Source organism: Rhinolophus sinicus, chromosome 1 (genome assembly GCF_057876585.1).
Source record: "Rhinolophus sinicus isolate RSI-liver-muscle chromosome 1, RSI-T2T, whole genome shotgun sequence".
Lineage (NCBI taxonomy): Eukaryota > Metazoa > Chordata > Mammalia > Chiroptera > Rhinolophidae > Rhinolophus > Rhinolophus sinicus.
Window position 1 is genome coordinate 159384197 of NC_142501.1, and position 23138 is coordinate 159407334.

General features: G+C 35.6%; 2 protein-coding genes across 2 annotated transcripts in view; one reads left to right on the plus strand and one right to left on the minus strand.

Moving 5' to 3' along the window:
* Positions 1–6859, minus strand: part of RCHY1 (ring finger and CHY zinc finger domain containing 1) — a 23237-nt gene extending 16378 nt beyond the window's left edge. The window contains exons 1-3 of the mRNA XM_019720670.3: positions 6369–6859; positions 2096–2215; positions 1746–1861 (exon numbers count right to left, since the gene is read on the minus strand). Of these exons, the coding sequence (XP_019576229.1) occupies positions 1746–1861; positions 2096–2215; positions 6369–6458 (326 nt within the window). The 5' untranslated portion in view covers positions 6459–6859. The remainder of the gene's footprint in view (positions 1–1745; positions 1862–2095; positions 2216–6368) is intronic.
* Positions 6572–21017, plus strand: THAP6 (THAP domain containing 6). Its single transcript, XM_019720689.3, has 5 exons — positions 6572–6691; positions 7623–7725; positions 8937–9144; positions 13048–13173; positions 18021–21017. The coding sequence occupies exons 2-5, from the start codon at positions 7646–7648 to the stop codon at positions 18258–18260; spliced, it is 654 nt and encodes a 217-aa protein (XP_019576248.1). The 5' UTR covers positions 6572–6691; positions 7623–7645; the 3' UTR covers positions 18261–21017.
* Positions 21018–23138: the final 2121 nt, after the last annotated feature.

Genomic DNA, 23138 nt, shown 5'->3' on the forward strand with positions numbered 1-23138 from the left:
TTCAAATTTCCAGGTATGAAACAAGTAAGTCATGGGGATATAATGTACAGCATAGATAATATAGTCAATTATATTGTCATAACATGGCATAGTATCAGATGGTTGCTGGACTTATCATGATGATCACTTCTTTAGGTATGTAAATATTGAATAACTATGGTGTACACCTAAAACTAATATAATACTGTATGTTAGCTATATTTTAATAAAAGTATTTTTTAAAAACCCATACATTAAGATACATGACAACAACAGCATGTAAATCCTCTTAATGTTTAAGGTTCTTAAATTGTCCAGGAAATGACAAACATATTACGCTAGTAAGCCAGGGATGTATATTATAATTTCTAAGATAAACAGAGAATAATGGAAGAATGTATAATACGCTACAGAGAATAAAAATAGAAGAATTGTTTATTAATCCAAAAGAAGTCAAGAAAGGAGAAAAAAATACAGATAGATACTAAAGCAATATAAAATTGTAAAATTCTAAATTGAAATTAATATATATTAACAAATGGACTAAATACTTTAGTGAAAACTGAGTCTTTATCAAACTCAATAAAAACGTAAAACTCAATTATATTCGGTTTACAAGACATATGCTTAAATGTAAGTATACACAATGTTTGGAAATAAAAAACATGAAAAAGGATATATAAATGCAATAATTAAACAAAAGGAAGCTGATATAGATGCAATATATCTTAAGGCAGGAAACATTATATAACATTAAGACATTATATAATGATAAATGGATCAATCATAAAAGAAAATACAACAATTCTATGTATGCACCTAATGATATTGCCTTAAAATATAAAACACAAAAGAGCATGTACTATATGATTCCATTTATAAAAAGCACAAAAAGTTAGACTAGAGTGTGTTGACTTGGAGGGGGCACAAGAAAGGTTACTACAGTGTTATGACTATTGTTTTTTTGATCTGGGTGATGGTTAAAAGGGTGTGTTCATGAGCAAATTCATAAGGCTGTTTGGTTATGATTTCTGCATCTCTTGGTATATTATCCTTCCTTAAAAACAAACGATAAAACAAAAGCAAGAGTGCTTTAAAATATTCAAACAGTGGTTATGTACAATGAGAAGGAAGATAAAGGATTGACATAAAACACTTAAAGTGCCAACAATATTAGTAACATTCTATTTCTTAAACTGAGTGGCTTATTTGTTGTATTACTATACTTTAAAACATACATATGTTACATGTATGCTTTTGTATATATCTAATACTTCAGCATTTTTTTATAAAGAAAATTCCTATATACCAACATGTCAGTAGTAGCTTGTCAGAGGGTGATTGGACTATAGTCTACTTTTCTTCTTTCTACTTTTCTGTGTTTTCTGATTTCATCTGAATTTTTAATAATCTTTTTAAAAACTAATTCTTAAAAGGGAAAAATCCACCCTAATTTCCTACCTCAGTTGCCTATAGAACACTTCATATACGAGGGTATTTTATATCCCAAAGTTAAAATGTTAAATAGCCTCATAATAGTTGGGCTAATTAAATGATTATTGCAAAAGAACCATGAAGAAACTTTTTAGAATAATGGATTGTGTTGGTAGTAACAGAGTTACATGTATTTGTCAAAATTTACTGAACTGGACACTTAAAATGTATGCATTTTATTAGATGTAAATAATATACCAATAAAGTTGATTTTAAAAAACTACTGTTGCCCAAATACAAGTAATTAGAAAAGAACATTTTACATACAGTACCTACAAATTCCACAATTTTCACAATGATATTGCTTCTTGTCTTTGTCAAACAGATGGCATATACTGCAATAATATTCTCCAAATAATGTGCTACATTCCTCACAAGTCTGTTGGGCCTAAAAAAAATACATGTAAGTAAAAACTGGGATAAAAATTTACCAAAACATTTTGAATTATTATTAAAATATCCAGAATTTATGTTAAAGTATATGCAGTTTTATTTTTACAAGTTTTTAAACATTTAAATCAAAGATATTGCTTACTTTAAGAGTTGTCTTACATGCACTATTCTTGATTAAAACTTTTAAACCACCTTAGTGAAAAATTTTAAAAAGGTGATAAAATCTTACATGTTGAATCTTTTCACAGTTTATGCACTGCACTTCCTTTACTTTAAAGCGATCTAGCTGATGATCTTCCTTGTTATCATGACACAACCGACAAGTATAAAGCTTGTCACAGCAAGGTGCCTATACCCGGGGGAAAAAAAAGAGTTATAAGAAGCAAAAGACAAGTTTGTACTGCAAAAAGAAACTTTCTTCCTCCTCATCCTGAAACAAAGTAAAAAATTACAACCAATGGATCAGTTGGGTAAACCGATCCCAAACGTAACATTTCACAGTTTCTTGGCATATTGTAACTATTCTCTTCAACATTTATATGTCTACATGAAGTTGAATACAACCTTGTCCTTAGAGACAAACGAATCATGAAGGATGAAAATCCCTAGACTGAAAACCTAATCCACAAAACCCTAAACTCATTCTCAGCCTAAATGGCAGGTAGGTAACTTCTTATAGACATTTCCAGATAAATTCATTTACCCATTTCAATCCCTAAACATTAAATATTATACATTTTAGTTCATATGTGTTTATTGATCGTCAATTATATGCCTGATATTTTAGAGCATGCAATAAATGTTAACAAATGGTTTGAAAAGTGGCAAAGAGTGACAGCTGTCCATCAAAATTTATTCTCTCCTTCCTCCTGGGCTGATGACAGCCCAGCTATCTTACAGTTCCCAGCCTTCCTTGCTGTTAGTTGTGGCCAAATGATTAAGTTCTTACCAACAGAATATGAGCAGAGGATATCAGTGTCACTTCTGGGCCTGAATATTAAGAACCTGGGCATGATTCCTTCATGCTCTTTTCCCTCTCCACAAGATGAAATCTGGACATGGCAACAACCCAGATGATAACTATATGCCCTAAAACACGGCAAAATAATACAATGGAAAAAATTTGTCCTAGTGACCATATGGAACATCCTCATCACCAAACCAGATCACTCACCTTCAAATTGTTAGGTAGGAAGAAATAAATTCATTCATTATTCTTTAACCCACCTTACTGTTGAGTCCTTTTGTTACAGCAGTTTAGCTTTACCCTAACTAGTGCATCAGGAAGTTACCAGGCCAGTAAGCTAAGCCAATACTTTCCATTACACTATGATCTTTCAGATCCATTCATTTCTGAAGACTTCTTATAACGTGACTTAGCATAATATAGTTCATTCCTTAAAGATTTTAATTCAACTGGCTGCCTTTCTCTCCAACACTACTCTTGCCCTAAATCTTAGCAATCTGCAAATCCACAATGACAATCCTTCCAATGCTCAGAACTCTCAGTTCCTTTACTTTCGCACTTCCAATGGCCTTGTCCTCCAAACCTCCTCAGCCACATATTCTCAGTCATACCACAGCAGAGTGGTTCTCAAACGTTTTGGCCTCAGGACCCATTTACACTCCTAAAAATTACTGAGGATCCCAAAGAGCTCTTGCTTATGGGAATTATATCTATTTATACTCATCATATTATAAATTAAAACTGGTAGGTTTTTAAATATTCATTACTTTTTTAAATAACAAACCCATAACATCTTAACATAAACATACTGTAATGAAAAATAACTTATATTTCCCCCAAAATAGAGGATTCTCAGTTCTACTTCTGCATTCAGTTTTTGTTGAAGTATATGAAGAAATTTTGGCCTCACACATATATTTAATTGGAAAAGGGAGAAGTACTTTAATAGCTTTTCCAGAGATTTATGGATATTCTCTGATACACAAAAACTCAACAATGCTTATAAATGGTTAGTTGCAACATGGACTCTGAAATCACATCAGTAAACTTTTCTCCTTCTGTTAAACATTAAAATCCATTGATCTCTCTTGCATTTTGAATGGATCTTTTATGCATGCATTGGTCTTTTGGAAAGTATCAGTTCACGGAGTTATGAAGATCTTCCAAATGTTGCCATGTTTGACATGCAATATCAAAAAAAATCATATTCATTAATATCACTACCTATCTCATCGGCAAAGTCTTTAGGTATTGGGAAGCTTTCAAGCTCACAGAAGCTAACATAAATTTTCCAAAATTCTAATCTTTACATGAAAGCTTGAAAAGTATCACTGTTATTTTCCTTATAGTGATAGTCTCACCTCCTTTTGAGAAACTGTCCACCAAATACTTAAGCCTGAATAATCATAGTTCAGGTAAACAAAAACAAGTTGTTCCATGAAAAATGCGACTAGTTCAGTCCACAATCCAATTGCACAAGGGCTTTTCCTCACAAAACCATCTAATTTCAGTTTACAGAAGTCCTTGATGAAAACATCCCATTTCCTCAAACATGTGAGAAGAGGTATTCGACAGATGAAATTTTATAAAGTTAATATTTTTTCTGCTTTAACTTTATCAATGACATTCTTAAGTGAACCCGGCTTTTTAAGAAAAAATAAAAACTGTAGGTGTAGGACAGTTCAGTTCAGTGCCAATGCCTTGATTCATGCTAACGTGCCAGCAGTTTTAATCATTAGTTTTGAACACACTAAAAAACGACAAGTATTAGAAAGCAGTTTTGACCTTGAGAATCCCGAAAGGGCCTCAGGAATCACCAGTGGTCCATTCAGAGCCAAAGTATTTCCTAGTCTGTCTTCCCTTGTTACAGACTCTACAGTCCATGCTTTTAGTTAACTCCTCTACTTGTGCACTGGATCCCATCTTCTCTTTGGCTTCTCTTTGGCTCCAACTGTTTTCCCTCTCCCTCCTGAATTACAAAATCATCTCACTTTATTGGGTCATTTCCAAGTATATACAAACGTGCTGCAAACCTCCCATCTTAAAGGGGAAAAAATCCCATGACCCCATATCTTCCAGTAACCTCATATTTTTGCTTTTACAGCATAACTCCAAAAATTGTCGATAAAGGTTATTTCCCATCCCACTACTCCTATTCTCTCTTAAATCCATCCAATCAGGTTTTGTCCTAATTTCTCCACAGACACTTCTCAAGATCACCTGTTACCTCCTCCTTGTCAAATTTAAAGGTCAATTTTTAGTTTTTATCTTACTCAAACAGCAGCATTTGATTTTGTTGATTACTTCCTCTTCAGAACTCTTCACTTGCCTTCTGGTATTTAAAGAAGTCAGAGAGGAAGGACAAAAAAGCACTTGATACTCAAACCCAGTATCTCTGTGCTGTGAAACGATACAATATCTGTGTGGTTTCTTGGGAGTTGAAAAGAGGGCCAACATGTTGATTTCTGTTTTACATCTCAAGTTTGAAAGAGTAACAGAACATCTCAGTGGAAATGGAATCATAAGGGTCATTCAATTCCTTATGTGACACTTCGTAAATGCCCAACTTTAAAAAGGCTTCATCGGGTGCTCGCTTGGGCAGCACATATACTAAAAAAGCTTCATTGAGTGCAGTGGAGGAATGTTACCCAAACCAAGGCCTACAGAAAAGGCTTTAGGTTGTCCTTAAAGGCCGCATATATTCTTATGAAACAGGAACTTCTATTACCCGTATTTTATCTGTGGGGCACTTAAAGGGTAGTTTGCTCAAAAGCAATGAGTTATTAAGGTACAGAGCTAACTAAGATTTGGGTGTAGCCCAGTGGGACTCCAAAGCTCAAATTTTCTAAGCAAAATCTTTTAACTGCTTTTTGCACGAAAAATCAGGTAACTGACTTGGATGGGCGCCAAATTTTAAAAATTCTAGATTGACCTGGAATTTTTCTCAAAGTAAACAGCAAAAGTGACAATATACGCATACTAGGCACTGTTCTACCCATAATTTCCTATTTAGTGACAATTACATGATTGTCTGTTTCACACGTACATTTTCTCCTTGACAGGTTTAAGCAAACTGATTGACTCTTAAAAGAAGCTGGCAAGCTGTCAAACTTATTTATTACAGGAGCTGAAATCGTATTCTGAGTCTCCACTTCCTTATCCCTCTTTAATTATTTCATCACACACCTGGAAGGGATCTTGGGAAAAAGCCAGCACAAGCCTGCGGCTGCCTCAGTCTACTTCCAGCAGCAAAAGACTAAATAAATAAGCCCTTTGATAAAGTGGCCGATGGGCAAGCCCAGGCTCTTCCCAAACAAGGGTTGTGCTTGCAAAGTACAAACCAGGAGAAAAGGTAAGTCCTGTGGACGCCTTGCCAAAAGCGTTCTCTACAGCAGGAACCAGGTTCAAGGTGGAAAAGGTATCCTAATAAACAGCTTAGCCTCAAATTTAAGCCCAAACTTAACCGCTCTTCCCACCTCACCCCCAGCCCGGCCCAGCGGAAGCTCGAAGAGGAAGAGCCCAGTGAAGTCGTCACCTTCAGGAGACATCCTCTGTCATAATGCTCGCAGCCCCGCCGCCCTTTCTTTTGGCCTCGGGCGCCATCTTCCCGCACCAAAGCCGCCATCTCTTCCACCTCCCCTCACACTCCAACGACCCTTCTCCCAGGATAAAAACTACGCCGAGAAGCAGTGCCGCTCTAGCACAGCCCCTCCCGGCTGCAGTAGCCACCAGGGCCAATATGGCGGCTAAGCACGTGACCCGGGGCAGGCGGATTTCCGGTTCCCGGGGCGACAGGGCGGAAGCGAAGGGAGATGCAATCTCTGTCGTCGACGTTAGTCTCTTCCTTCGCTGCTAACGGTAATAACTCTTAGGTTGCCTCTTCTTTTCCCCCGCAATAGCTACCCGCCCAACCCCTGGGCGTGGTTCGGGGCGAGGAGGATGGCAGCGGCGCGGAGACGCCCGGCAGCCCCGGGGAAGGGACCCTCTCCGGCCGCATCCGCACCTGTGACAGGGCGGCCCCTCCCTCTCTCCCGGCGGAGGCCCGGAGCCTGGAGAAAGGGGCGGAGCTCGGCCGGGCCTCTGGGCTAAGAGCAGATCTTTGCTCCCGCGCGCTGCTACTGCTGGTCGCCCAGGCGCTCACCGGAGCTTGGAACTGCTTCCTCTTGTCCCCTTCCCCATTACTTGCCCCTCATTCCTTCAAAATAGGTATTACATTTACTATATGCCAGTCACCAGCTAAGCCGTAGGGACAAAAAGTGAGGAAAAACACACGCTCCACCGTGCCATCATGAACTCACAGACTGGTGGAAGAGAAAGACATTAATTAGAGAACTTCTAAAATAAATATAAGATTACAACTTTGAGAAATGCTAGGAAGGAGAAGTGTGTGTTCTACTAGAGCTATTACCTAGAGGGGATCTGACAATCTGGTGTCAGGAAGGTTTCCCTGGGGAAGCAACATTTGAGCTGAAAGGTGAGTTAGTATGCTTATTATGCAAAAGCCATGTGACAGAGAGAACCGTGGTCATTTTAAGAAGCCGTGGAAGGGAAATGTACAAGTCTACAAATTTAAAGGCAAACGCGCAGAGTGGAAAGCTAAATATGACTTGCCTTATTAAAGATCCAAATCCCTGGAAAATTTTATGAGCAAAGCTGCAGGTGTTGGAAGAAAATATTTGTATTTGGCTTTCTAACATGATTTCACATTACCTAAAACGTACTGGGAAAGGTAAATATGTACCCCTTAGCTTTGAAGTTACTAACTCTGACCATTTTAATTTTCTTTCAGTTCTGTTATGAGTTGCTAAAATCATGGTGAAATGTTGCTCGGCCATTGGATGTGCTTCTCGCTGTTTGCCAAATTCCAAGTTAAAAGGACTGACATTTCACGTGTAAGATTTTGCTGTAGTTAAGCCAAGTACTTTTGACTATTATAAAAAGCAAAAGACAGTTCTACTTCAATCTTCAGTTTTGAATTTTAGTAGTTCCCAGGTTATTTTAAATAACATTTTTAGTTAAATTTGAAGTTACAGTGATACCTTTACACCTTTTATAATTTAGTTTAGAAGTTTAAGATACCTGCCAAGGTATCAGAGGCTGGTTAACAAAAATATCATCAAACTCACATTTGTTAATATTACTTTGCATTTTAACATACCTTCAAAGAAATTCAGTGTTGTTTACATGTAGTTTACAATCTAAACGAAGGAAGGATCTTTGCCCAAATGTAGTCCTTTCTGTTTAGAATAGGTCAAGCCTAGGTTGTAAGAGAGAAAATACAAACTACAAGTTGAAACCAACGTTTCTTTTGCTTTAATGCAGATAAATCAAGTTGATCCTGATATACTATTTTAGCCATGCTTCTGACAACACAGGAAAGAAGGAGCAATAAGATTTAATAATAATTCATTTGCTAAAGGGATTTTTTTGCTGCTTTTGTGCCAGGCATTATGCTATGTGCTAGCGAAAATATACTTACTACTTTGCTAGGTATGAGGAAATAAAAAGTTAGTTTGTGTACCCTACCTTATTCCGGAAAGGATTTGAATCAGCTTAAAAAATTTGGAAAAGATACGGTTATTGGTCACAAGATCTCAAAACAGTTCTGATCTCCAGAACTGCAAGTCTGCAGGTATTCTCTGCATTCATTCACTAAGCATTTATAGACCTGTAGTGTATTAAATGCTGTACTAAGCAATTTTCTAATGCTGACAGAAGAATGAAAATACAAGGGGCTCTGTTCATCTGAGATAAATTCTGGATATCACTTCAGATAGGAAAAGGCCCCAGTGATATTCTTTATCACTTATGGATAAAGAAAAACCTTCAGTTGTGGATCTTACTATAAGGTGTTAAGTATCCTTTGCAACTTTTCTTCTTGATGAGAAAAATTTACTGAGGGCCTTATGTCTGCAGCATGATTGGTAGAAAAATCGATTAAAACTGAAACTTATTAAAGCATGAATCTTGATGATTTCCTGAATAGTCCATTTCCCAAGAGTAACAGCAAACTAGTTAAGGGATCAATTCAGTCACAGCCTTAATTCAAGTATAATATCTATAGTGTTTAATTTTAAAATACTTTTTGTAATTTTTTTACTAGATTCCCCACAGATGAAAACATCAAAAGAAAATGGGTATTAGCAATGAAAAGACTTGATGTGAATTCTTCAGGCATTTGGGAGCCTAAGAAAGGAGATGTGTTGTGTTCAAGGCACTTTAAGAAGACAGATTTTGACAAAAGTGCTCCAAATATTAAACTGAAACCTGGAGTCATACCTTCTATCTTTGATTCCCCATCTCATTTACAGGTTTGTTTATGAGATACTGCTTACCATCATTACTCATTCTTTATGGTAAAATTGAAGAAGCTTTACCACACTTGCTAACGTTTTTTATTGTTTCCTTATTCATTTAAAGCCCTTTCTTTGTTTTTAAATTTGTAAACTGCTACTTCAGCTTTTGTAATATGTAAGAGTATTTTACCAGTATCCACTCAGAAATATTTGTACATTACTAAGGTTTGGTGGAGTGGACTCACTTTATGAGTTGGTATAACTCAAGAGTTATGTCTAAAAAATGGAGGTACATAGAGGGTTGAAGTGAAGTTCCAAGTGGGCAATCCTCCTCGCCCTGGAACAAAAGTGAAGAGCAGCACCTCTAACATGACCAAAGTCCACTTTTAGAGCCACATACATTCACGCTTAAAGCCTAGAACGGACTGAAAGGAAGAAAACCAAGAGACAAGAACAGGAGAAAGAAAGGATAGAAGAGATCAGAAAAAAGGAAATAAAAGGGTTGTATAAGTAAACTCTAGTTGAATTCTATGTTTTTTCTCAGTGATTAGTGCCGTAGGTTGGCTGCCTCACCCTTAGGACCTCTCTTGACTTCACATACCCAAAGTGTATTTGCTTCCAGATACTATAGACTGACTGATTCCAATGTGGAACCTTCAGGGAGAACCTGTGGGTTCCCACAATAGTAATGAATCTCCATTGAAAGGTATCTCCTTCCTGACAGCTGGAAACAAGGGAAATAGTCCAGAAGTGTACCTGCTCCCATATAGTCTTGGTCACTTTCTGAAGTTGTTCCTATTGCAGTACCTGAGTTAGCAAGTAGAGACTGCCTCACTTTCTTCCATATTAATAACTATACGATATCTTGTACAATTTGCTCTAAAGGGTTTTTGTCCTATAGTAAGGTGTTATGTATCTGTAACATTAAGAGGACCTTAATAAATGTGGGCCTAGTAAATCAAATAAACCATAAGTTACTAACTTTCAAAAATTATTTCCTAATAAAGAAATGTTTCATTATAGGGAATTAGATAAAAGGAAAATAAAATAAAAATGAACAATAATCACAGAGATAATACTGTTAACACTCTGATGTGTGTGTCTCTTTCCAGTCATATGCATGTGTATGTTTGTATATAAATTCATATATAGGTATTTATATAGTCTTACAAAAATAGAATTACACTGTATGTTTATCCTTTTTTTTAATTTGCTTCTCTCCCTTTTTTTTTTTTTTTTTTTTTTTTTTTTTGACATTCATATAGTGCTTACTATGTGCCAGGCACTATTCTAAGCACTTTACGTATATATTCACTAATTTAGTCCTCACAACAATCATATGAGATAAATGCTAGTAGTATTCTCATTTCACCATTTGAGGAAACTGAGGCCCAGAGAGCAGAATACCTTTCCCCAGGTTACACAGCTATTAAATGGCAGAGGCTAGATTTGAACCCAGACAAATCCACTCTTAACCACCATGTTAAATATTTTTTCACAATAATGGCTTTCAAACTTTAGCCTACATAAGACTTATCCAGGGAGCTTGTTTAAATGCAGGATCCTGTGCCCCTCGTTCAGAGTTTGATTCAGTAAGCTTGGGTTAGAGTCTAGGAGTCTGCACTTAACAAGCACCCACATAATTGTGTTGCAGATCCATGAATCACATTTTTTAAGAGAATACTATAGAGAACATGATTTTTTTAAACTAAATTTTACAGTGACGTATGATATATATATATGGACAAGTGTACACATCATGTGTACATAGACCAGTGAATTTTTACCAAGTGAATACACTCATGTAACTCCCCTCATACCGAGATATACAGGGAGGCCCCAGAAGCCTCCCTCATGCTCTTTCCCAACCACTACACCCCCAAAGAGAACTGCTTACCTGACTTCTATCACTGTCAGTTATATAAGTGGAACCATACAGTATGTATTCTGGCTTCTTTAGCTCAACATGTTGTTTGTGTGATTCATCCATGTTGTAGGATCTGATAGTAGTACATTTATTTTCCTTGCACTATTTCTATGGAATACAATATTCCATTGTATAATTAAACTATAATTTCTCCATTCTGCTGTTGGTGAACATTTGGGTTGCTTTCACTTTGGGGCTATTGTGAATGGTGCAACTATGAACATTTTTGTCTGTCTTGATGCACTTACGTACACATTTCTGCAGAGTATAGTACACTTCTGTTAGAAGTGGAGTTGCTGGGTTCTAGGGATGTGTATGTTCAGGTGAAGATATTGCCCTAATTTTCCAAAGTGTCTTGCCAATTTATAGCCCCACCATCAGCATATAAATTTCTCTGGTTCATTATCCTTGATACCATGTTTCCCCGAAAATAAGACCTAGCCGGATGATCAGCTCTAATGCATCTTTTGGAGCAAAAATTAAAATATATTAATAATAATATATTATTATTATATTATATTAAAGACCCGGTCTTATAGTAAAATAAGTATTGTGTTTACTGACATGGTTAGTAAAGTTGCACAGGTTTCAGGTGTACCTTTCTGTAATACATTACATATATCATATTATAGTAAAATAAGACCGAGTCTTTAATATAATAATATAATATAATACCGGGTTTTATATTAATTTTTGCTCCAAAAGATGCATTAGAGCTGATTGTCCAGCTAGGTCTTATTTTCAGGGATACTCGGTAGTGCTTGGCGGTGTAAATAGAACATTTTAGATGACTATATAGCAGTTGATCCTATGTGAACAACAGTTTTATGTACTCAGCCCTCACTATTGTATATGTATGTTATCATCTCTCACAATTTTAAACAGTACTATAATGAACATTATTGTAGCTGAATCTTTGTACCCTATTTCCTCGAACTAAATTCCTGGAAATAAACTTTTTGGATCAAAAATTATATACATTTTTAAGTCTTTTGCTTCTGATACAGATCTCCCAAAGACCTATCACAAAGCTTGTACCAATCTACCCCCTACTAACAATGCATACAAATGTCTGTTTACCCTAATCCTCAGTATTAGTTGTGTTTTTAACCTTTGCTAAAATTGATAGGCAAAAATGACATCTTACTGTTCTAATTCATCTTTGAATCTTAGTGAGTTTCTACATTTTTTTCATGTGTTTCTTAGCCATTTATATTTCTTTTTTTGTGTGTTACTTATTCAGGTTCCTCTTATTTTCAGCTTTTTCTAAGCTATTTTGTAGCAATACTATATATTGAGGATATGAATCATTTAACTGCCACCTCTGTTACAGTTACTTTCTGTTGTTTGTCTTTAGTTCTAATTAATGGGGTTGGTTTGTTGTTTTTTCATTCGTACTTTTTTAAGTAGTCAATTCTAATTTTCTCTTGTGTTGTCTAACTTCAGCCTTCCCCACCTTAAGATTATATAAATATTTCCTGTATTTTATTCTAGTTCCTCATGGTTTTCATCTTTACATAAATTTTTAGTACATACAATTTCATCATGTTTTATTATGTATAACTGTTTTTCTTAATTAGTTTATTTTTACATGATTTATAGACTTTCTCCACTTATTTAGAATGCCTTTTTTTTTTTTATCCTAAAGGCTTTTACCTACTTGACCTATTTCTAGATTTTTCTGTCTAGGAGAGTAACAAACTATTTTTACTATTGTTACTGTGTAATATGTTTTTAATACGCGGAAGGGCATATCTTCCCTCATTATCACTCTTCTTTTTTAGGAAAATTTGTGTTTCCAGGTGAACTTTAGAATAACTTGGGGGAAGTTCCTTTAGAGTAATCTCAGAGCAATTTAAAATTTACTGACTTTTAAAAATAGTTTCCATGAAAAGAAATGTATTAATTTTACTACACAAAGTTAAGAAGGGATAAAAATTTAAGACAGGGCAGAAGTATCTATAATAATTGTTATTAACTATTCTTAACAGGGGAAAAGTGAAAAGCTTCATTGTAGGAAAAACTTCACCCTCAACTCCCTTCCAGTCACAAACCACAATCACCAAACTGGTGGTGCTTCCTCGCGTACTGAAGAATTTCAATCCCAGTTCATTTTTGTAAGTAAAATTACTTACTGTGCTAATGTTGATATTCTAAAGATGAATTTGTCCTCTCCATTAGTATTAAACCTTTCAAAATTTTATTGAAAAGCTAGGTGTTGAGATGTGTGAGATTTTTTAAAATACATAATATCCAAAATAATATTGCTTACATTATAATTCAATAATATAGAGGTAGTTAATCCTTTGGTTACATTTTAGTTCAAAGAATGCTTTCACAAGGATATTTGAACCAAGAAAAAGCAATAATTAATTCCTCCCTTTAGATACTATATTTTCTTTTTTAATTAAAGTTTATTGGAGTAACAATGGTTAGTAAAGTCGCACAGGTTTCAGATGTACCTTTCTGTAATACATCACCTATATATCATATTGTGTGTTCCCCACCCAGAGTCAGTTCTTCCATCATCATATATTTGATCCTGTTCACCCTCATCTACCACCCATATATTTTCAGCATGGAAATACCTAATTTAAAAAATAGTTATGTCTTTAGATTTTTTTAAAAAAAAAAAACAGTCATACACATACGGAATATTCAAGCTTGCATTTATTTATTCATCTCATTGCCTGTTCGTGTTAGAACCAGGCCTAGAATACAGATCTGTTTTACTATCTTGATTATTATGGCTTTATAATAATTCTTAAAATCAGGTAGTGTTAGTCTTTCAACTTTGTTCTTTTTCAAAGTTGTTTTGGATATTATAGGTCCTTTGCATTTTTATATGAATTTTAGAATCACTTTCTAAATTTCTACAAAAATGACTGCTGTAATTTTGATGGGATTGTTTTGAATCTACAGATTCATATAGGAAAAATTGCCATCTCAATAAAACTATTTTAAGTCTTTCAAACCATGAACTCATTATATCTCTTCATTTATTTAGGTCTTTAACTTCTCTTAGAGATGTTTTGTAGCTTTCAGTGTATTGTTCTTTCACTGATTTATCCCTAAGTATTTTATATGTTTGGGTGCTATTATAAATGGTATTGTTTTACGTACTGCTAGTATTTGGAAATACAGTTGATTTTTATATTTTGATCTTGTATCTGGCAAACTTGCTAACCTCACATATTAATAATGATCAAAGCTTTTTTTGTAAAGACTGTCAGATTTTCTACATAGATAATCATGTTGTCTGTCATTAAAAAGTTTTTTACTTCTTCCTTTCCAGTATGAATACCTTTCATTTTTTTTTTTTTTTTTAAAGATTTTATTGGGGGAAGGGGAACAGGACTTTATTGGGGAACAGTGTGTACTTCCAGGACTTTTTTCCCAAATCAAGTTGTTGTGCTTTCAATCTTAGTTGTGGAGGGCACAGCTCAGCTCCAGGTCCAGTTGCCATTGCTAGTTGCAGGGGATGCAGCCCACCATCCCTTGCGGGAGTCAAACTGGCAACCTTGTGGTTGAGAGGACACGCTCCAACCAACTGAGCCATCTGGGAACTCAGCGGCAGCTCAACTCAAGGTGCTGTGTTTAATCATAGTTGCAGGGGGCGCTGCTCACCATCCCTTGTGGGAGTCGAGGAATTGAACTGGCAGCCTTGTGGTTGAGAGCCTACTGGTCCATGTGGGAATTGAACCGGCAGCCTTCGGAGTTAGGACCCCGGAGCTCTAACCGCCTGAGCCACGGGGCCGGCCTTTCATTTCTTTTTCTTGCTTTATTGCACTGTCTTGAACCTCTAGGGCTATGCTGAATAGAAGCACTGAGAGCTAATGTCCATGCCCTGATCCTGATTTTAGGAGAAAAGTATCAGTCTTTCACCATTAAGGACATTAATATGATATTAAATATGATGTTAACTGTAGGTTTCTGTGAATGCCCTTTGTTAGGTTAAGGAAGTGCCCTTCTATTCCTGGTTTGCTGAGAGTTTTTATCAGAACAGAATGTTAGTTTTTGTCAAATGCTGTTTTGTATCTATTGAGAGATCGTATCATTTTTCTTTTTTAGCTTGTTAATATGATTACATCAATTGATTTTTCAATGTTAAACAAGCTTTGCATTCCTGGAATAAACCCTACTTCTTAATTATGTATTATCCCTTTTGTATATTGTTGGATTAGATTTGTTAAAATTTTGTTTAGAATCTTTTCTTGTTCAAGGGTGATATTGGTCAGTACTTTTCTCTCCTTTTAATGTTTTTGTCTGGTTTCAGTATCAGCATAATGCTGACTTCAGAGAACAAGTAAAACATATTGCCTCCTTTTTTGATTTTCTGGAAAAGCTAATATAGAATTGAAATTATTTCTTCTATAAATATTTGGTAGAATTCCCCAACAAAGCTATGTAGGTCCAGAGTTTTCTTTGTGGGAATGTTTTTCTTGGCAGTTTATTTTCCAAGGGATTTATCCATTTCATCTCAGTTGTGATGTTTATTAGCTTAAAATTGTTCATAATATTTCCTTATTATCCTTTTAATACCTATAGAATCTGTAGGGATATCTCTCTTACTTCTGATATTAATAATTTGTTTCTGTTCTCTTCTATTGCTGATCAGTCTGCCTAGAGATTTATAAATTTTATTCATCTTGACAAAGAACTAGCTTTCATTGATTTTCTCACTTTTTTTGTTGTTGTTTTTGTTTTCTGCTTCACCCATTTCTATGAATCGTTATTATTTCCTTTTACTTATTTCAGTAAAATTTGCTCATCTTTCTAGTTTTTTAAGATGGAAATTGAAGTATTGACTTGAGGCTTCTTCCTTTTTAATATCAGCATTTAGTGATATTTTACTTATCCCTTTTTTTAAAAAGATATTTTCACTAGATATCAAATTTTAGGTTGATAGTTTGGGGGTTTGTTTGTTTGTTGATTTTAATTCTTTAAAGATGTTACTTCACTGTATTTTCGCAAGCATTGTTTTTAATGAAAAATCTACTGTCATACTTATCTTTATCCTCTGTACCTATCATTTGTTTTTTCTTTGCTTTTAAGAACTTTTCTTTTCCAGTGATTTTGAATAATTTGATTATGATGTGCCTTAGTTTAGTTTTCTTCACGTTTCTTGTGCTTGGGATTTGTTGAACTTCTTTATCTATGGGTTTATTGTTTTCATCAAACTTGGAAAAATATTGGCTGTGATTTCTTAAAATATTTATTTCTATCCCAACTTTTCTTCCTTCTCCTTTGGGGATTCTAATTACATGTATCTTAGGCTGTCTGAAATTGTGCCACCAGTCATTGATGCTATGCTTATTTATTTTTTTAATATTCCCGTTTCTTTCTTTGTCCATTATTGACAGTTCCTATTGTTGTATCTTCACCTTCAGTAATCTTTTCTTTTGAAATGTCTAATCTGCCATTAATTCCCTCCAATGTATTTTTTACCTCACACACTGTAATTTTTATCTCTAGATGTTCTGTTTGATTCTTTTTTGTATCTTTCATGTCTCTACTTAACTTTTTGAGCATAGAGAATACAGTTTTCATAACTTTCTTAATTCCCTTGTCTACTAATTCTAACATTTGCATCAGTTCTAGGTTGGTTTCTATTGGTTGGTTTATCTCACATTATGCCTCATGTTTCCGTTTCTTTACATGCCTGGTAAGTTTTGTGTGCCACAATTTGTGGATTTTACTTTTCTGGATGCTGGATATTTTTGTATCCTATATTCTTGAGCTTTGTTCTGTGTGCCATTAAGTTATTTGATCCTTTCAGATTTTGCTTTGTTGGGCAGGCCTAGGGCAGTGCTCAGTTTAGGGCTTGTTGTTCTCCACTCCTGAGGCAAGACCCTTTTGTGTCCTCTACTCAATGCCCCTTGAATCTTGAAGCTTTCTAGTCTGGCTGGTGGAAGTAGTGGCTATGCCCTGTGAGTACAGGGCACTCCTAATCTTTTCTGGTCGTTCTTTCCTCAGCCTTGAGCAGTTCCCCACACACATGCTCTGATCTTACTCAGAGGAATGCTGTAGGGGACGCCTCTGAAGATCTGGGTTCCCCTCCTTCCACTGAGGCCTAGAAACTCTCTCAAAGCAGTAAGCCAGGGCGATCATAGGGTCATTTCTTTGTTTCCCATCTCTTCACAATTGCTGCCTTCCTCGCCTGATATCCATTATCTTCAAAACTTTTTGTATGCCTTTGGCCGTGTGTTGGATTTTTTTAGATAGGAATCAGTCCAGTCTCTGTTATTTCATTTTGGCTGGAAGCAAAAGTCCTCTTCACCAATTTCAGTATTAAATAACAGCTTTTCAAAAGTACTTTATAGTACCTTTATAGGATATGTCAGTGTTAGTTTCCCTATTTTCAAGTGAAAAAATGTATACCCAGCAAGCATAATCATAACCATAATAAATATTGAAAGAACTTAAATGATCTCTTTAAACATCCAAAGCCAGAGTCCTCTCTAAATCCATAGCACCCAGCCTGAGGACCTGAGCCAATGTTCCTTTCCTGTTTTCTCTCATAAAATCAACTATTCCTCAAAATAAAGTAACTCAGTCACTAGTTTAACAATTTAAGTTTGTTTGATAGGTGAAACCAAAACTTAGCAACCCCACACTTAGGGACTAAAAGCTGTGTATATAGGCATTGTGAGTGTCATGGTGTTCATAAGCAGATACCAACCTCCAAATGAGAAGTGCTTCCCTCTACAGGATTCTGCACTGCTCACATGTGCCTAGCCTTAGACAAAAGAAAGAGGCCCGAGCACCTGAAATACTGCTTCCACCCCCATCCTTTTCCTATGTTCTTTAAACCTCTTAGATCACCAACTTAAAGATTTTCTCTAAGCAAAGTACATGCAGAAACAGCCGAGGTCTATTTATAAGCTTTTAGTTAACTACTTGTCTAAGCTTTTAGTTAACTACCTGTCTGTCTGGTTTACTAACTTGGTATTTATGTTTTTAGGAACATAGCTACAGTGTAATGGACAGCCCAAAGAAACTTAAGCATAAATTAGATCATGTGATCAGCGAGCTAGAAGATACCAAGAAAAGTCTGCAGAATGTTTTAGACCGAGAAAAACGTTTCCAAAAATCATTGAGGAAGACAATCAGGGAATTAAAGGATGAATGCCTCATCAGCCAAGAAACAGCAAATAGACTGGAAGCTTTCTGTTGGGAGTATTGTCAAGAGAGCATAGAGTGAGACTATATTTCATGAAGTAATTTCATGTTATGTTCTACTTGAAATTAACATTAGTACCACTTTTTAGAAAATAATTCTGATTTACCATCATTCAATAATATCCAGCATTTAGAGTGCTGCTTTGGATTCTCTGCAGCATTATGCATTATAGTTGTTATTTAAAGCGGTGCAGAAATTTGTGCTAGTTACCGTGTTTTTGTGTGACTTGTGACAATTATGTTTTTGTAGACCTAAACTAGTGCCAAGTCACTATTATAAGATGTTAAAAGATCAAGAAATTTCCACAGGACTAAGGGAATGATATCAAATCAGCCATGTTAAACTGTGGTATTAGGAACTGGATATTTCTTCAGCAGCATCAGATTTTTTACTTTAAAGGAGTAGTTTATTATTATTTACTTAGGTACACTTTATGGTAAATTTGTTAAATTGTACTTTAAACATATCTTACCATAAAGCAGAATTTATTTATAACACATGTGCATCTTGGATCCAGTCCAAGGTGTTTTTGTTAGCGATAATACCAAAATATCTTTTTACAAGACATCCCATAGTACTGACCCTGAGAACAGCATATGGTGTAGATATTTTGGCTTTTAAAGTTGTCTGGAGTCAAGTTAAGAAGACCCATGATGAGGTCTCAGTTTTTCGGTACAGTACGTTATTCTCCAATCTAGGAGCACATTGGTGTAAACCTGCATAGCTTTAACATTTTTTATAAAGGGTCATAAATCTGATTTTTAAATAGCTAGTTACTCTGACAGTTCCTCTGAACATTTTGTTTTTTGACTGTTATTTCATCATAAAGGTATATCTTCAAAATCTGAATGCCAGTACTAAATGAATACTTTTAATGTTGCTTTGTATTTTATGTAAAGTAATATTGCTGACATTTCTAAAAATATGAAATACAGAAGAAACCTTAAAAAAAATAATGATGTGACTCTTCCAGTTGAAATAGGAATTGGAGAAAGGGTTATAATATTTTCCTTTAATTAGAACAGTAGATTACTGTGTTTCCCAAAAATAAGACCTAGCCAGATGATCAGCTCTAATGCGTCTTTTGGAGCAAAAATTAAATAAGACCTGGTCTTATTTTACTATAAGACCCGGTCGATACGATACGATACGGTACGGTACGGTACGGTACGGTACGGTACGGTACGATACGATACGATACTGGGTCTTATATTAGTTTTTGCTCCAAAAGACGCATTAGAGCTGATTGTCCACATAGGTCTTATTTTTGGGGAAACACGGTACCACCCAAGAGCTTTTTATTTAGACAAATAGGTAAGTAAAACAAAAGCTTTAGAATAGTTTCTTACTAAATATACAAATAACTCTTAGCTATTTTCTGATTGATCCAAGTGTCAGAAATGTTTGTTTTCTCCTAACTTCTTAGTAAAAACAACCAAAATTAAGAGTCATAAATACTGTGCATTAGAATAAATTTACTAGCCCAAAGCCAAATTCTACTTTGAAGCACATGTACATATGTGAATCTCTTCAGACATCTGTGCTATAGTCGTTAGAATTTGAGTATCAGTTATTTCAATGTGTTAACTAGAAATGAACTGCATTTTGTACTAAAATGTTCATTGTAATTTAATTTGTATTAATATCAGTAAGGATATGGTCACTTGAATTTTTTGTATTTAAGAATTTTCTGTGTTGATGCATGTTATATTCTGATTTTTATGTAAGATTCCAAACCTTCCTTCTAAATGGGTTTTTACCCACATTTGAGATCAGCATTATGCTAAGAAATCACTGAGGTCATGTTATTTTACTACCTTAAAAAAAAACCTCTCATTAGCTACCCATTATTTATTTCAGTTATTTACTTTTGAGTTTATAATGGACACTCTGATGGGAAGCTTGAGCATGCCCTCAGGTTTTATGGAGATTCTGTGATAAAGTTGGAGACTTTTTCCCTCACCTTATTTTTTAGTATAAAAATTAAAGTCAGTGGACAATGGAGAAAAGTAAACGCATAGATCCAAAACAGTGTATCCAAATTCTAGCTCTCTATAGGCTGCTTTGAGCAAATCAAGCCTGAGAGACTTTTCCCAAAGTCAAGTCCCAGTTTCTGCTACATATCACAGTTGCCAGTCACTTCTAATACTTGTGTTCACAATGAATTCAGCCCTGTGTTCTTTTTTGTTGGTCTTAGTATCACTGAGAGAGATAACTGTGGGCAAAATGTTGGTATCAAGGACCCGGAGCAAACCACTTGCTCTTTATTTTTATAGAGAAATGATTACCAATAGAAATATGACATAAAAAATAGGGTCCTCCCTACCTGCCTCCCCAAACAAATACCTGAACACAGTATATACCTCAGTCCACTGTTCCCAGAGAACAGTTGTTAGCCTGGGGAGGACTGTGCCATGCAGAGCAAAACCAGTCATCCCCATCCAGAGGTTTCTCAGGCAACCAAGGCCAACCTAGGGGTTTCACTCTGTGTTAAAGCTTGGAGTGGCCTCTGGATTCTGGAACAAACCAATACATTAGTTGAACCTCAGCAACAAATCAGGTATGATGGACTTGACATGGCATTTTTCTGCATATCAAGTTTAAATCTTTAGACTTTGGTTACTAAAGATAATCACAATTATACTGTAGTCTTTAATTTGAGAAAAGATGAAATGTATTAAAATATATATATTTACTTTTAATAAAAAGAAAATTATTACAGAAATAATTGAGAGGTGAAGAATCCATTATATATTTGAAAAATAAAGTATTTTCTCTAGAATGTGTTCTATGTGCTTTTTATGTATTTAGTTATTTAATAAAATGAGAAGAAAAAAATCAAGTGTACATATACAGTGGTTTTGCTTTCATTCCTTCCAAATTTTTACCTCCACCATTAACTCTAATATCACAGAGTCTGCTGGGTTAGATAACCCAAGTGGCAAGCCTGCTTCTACCACAACAAATACCTGAACACACTATATACTTCATTCCCCTGATCCCAGAGAACAGTTCTTAGCCTGGGGAAGAACTGTACTGTGCATAGTAAAACCAGTCCTAGACCCTTTTCCTGCTCTGGGCTTCCCTCAAAACTGGCAGTCTTTCATGTCACCCAGTACAGAGCAGAGAGCAGTATTTTTAGGTGTGAAATATGCTCCCTTCAGAACCCAAAGAGGGCTGTTAGGCATTGTGCTTCCATCTTCATAGTAAGAGATGCAAATGGTACTAATTTGTCTTCTACTAGAGGGGATGTCCTAGCATGACGCTGATCACTAAACACTCTTCCCTGAAAATTTTACTGATGTAGGGCCTGTTGCCTTTCTCTTTACTGTGTACTGCTTTATTGAATGACACACATACACAATAGGTGTCATACCACAGCATCTTAAAATTTAAGTGAGTCTCATTTAGTCTCATTTATTTACTATTTACCTTAGGCACATAAAGAAGTTTATAGACTAACATTTAATATACTAACCTATCATATTTAATGCTTTCAAAGCCTCATACACGATTGTGAGAGAGACAAAGATGATAAGATGAAGGTATTGATAACCTACAGGGACATACAAGTATATAATACAACTACAGTGAAGTGGGCAATGGGGAGGACTGTGGCAATGAAAGAAGGCGCCAAGACTGTGAAATTAATGAGACTCAAAATTCCAAAATGGAACATTAATGTGTCAATGTAAGCACTCTGTCCTAGGACTTAGATTTTGTTAGCACTCTCCTTGGATGTGAGAACAGGAGACCAAACCACCCAGGAGAGAACCACACAGACCTAGGTTCCAACCCATATCTGCCACTTTATTACGTATGGGATCTGGGCCAAGTTACTGAACCTCTCTGAGCATTTACAAAATGAACAATGATAGTTTCCTCACCCAGTTGTGAGAATTGTATTTAATTGTGTACAAAACAAACTACAGTGAGCCATCCATATATTATTTTTGTTTCTTTAAATCCCATGCCAGACATAACAAGAAGAAAGGTAAAAAGTAAGAGGAAGAAATGGCGTTTGTTAGGGAATGACAGTGGTGTAGACAACAGTGCCCAGGTAGGCTATTTGTGCCTTAAATAACCATCTCCTCCTGTGGCAGCTCAAAAACAGGAAAGGAACATTGTCCCACTGAAAGAGAAATTTTTATTTAATCACCATCCACCTTTCCCTCCTCTGACCTCAACCCTAAAGAGTCATTTAATCCATCTTAGATATGTCTCATTCATTCATTCATTCATCCATCCATTCATTCATTCAACTTCATAAAGCACCTTAGATACCACTATTCAAAATGTGATTCACAGACCAGTGTACAAGTTAAGGAGCATGCACCAGAATGTAAATAAACTACATCTCAAAGCACACTGGCTAGTTCAGGCAACATTTTTTTCATAACAAGACTTTCTTAGTGAATGAAATATTTACATTCTGGAACAAGCACATTTTCTCATTCTGGACCAGGAAAAAAGAGTTCATAGGCTAGCTATTTTGAATAGCACTGTCTCAGAGTATCCAGTCACTTACTAAATAGATAATCTTTGAAGTAACCTTAGCTCATTGGTTTGTGGTCAGTTGACAGCAGAGGCATCCCTGACAGGTTAGTGTCAGATAATAAACTTCCCAAATGCTTGTGGTAGAGCTTGTGCAGCTGAAAGATAACATCACATCTGACTCAGCAGATCTGAGCCTAATGGTTTTTAAAACACAGGGGTTTTGATTTCCGGTCAAGATGGCAGACTATGTTAATGCTGTGCTTGCCTCCTTTAATGGCCACATTAAAATGACAACTAAACTACAACAATCGTCATTGAGAATGGCCTGAAGTCTAGCTGAACCAAAGCCCTACAACTAAGGCCATGCAGAAAAAATCAACTTGAGACTCGTAGGCTGGGCAG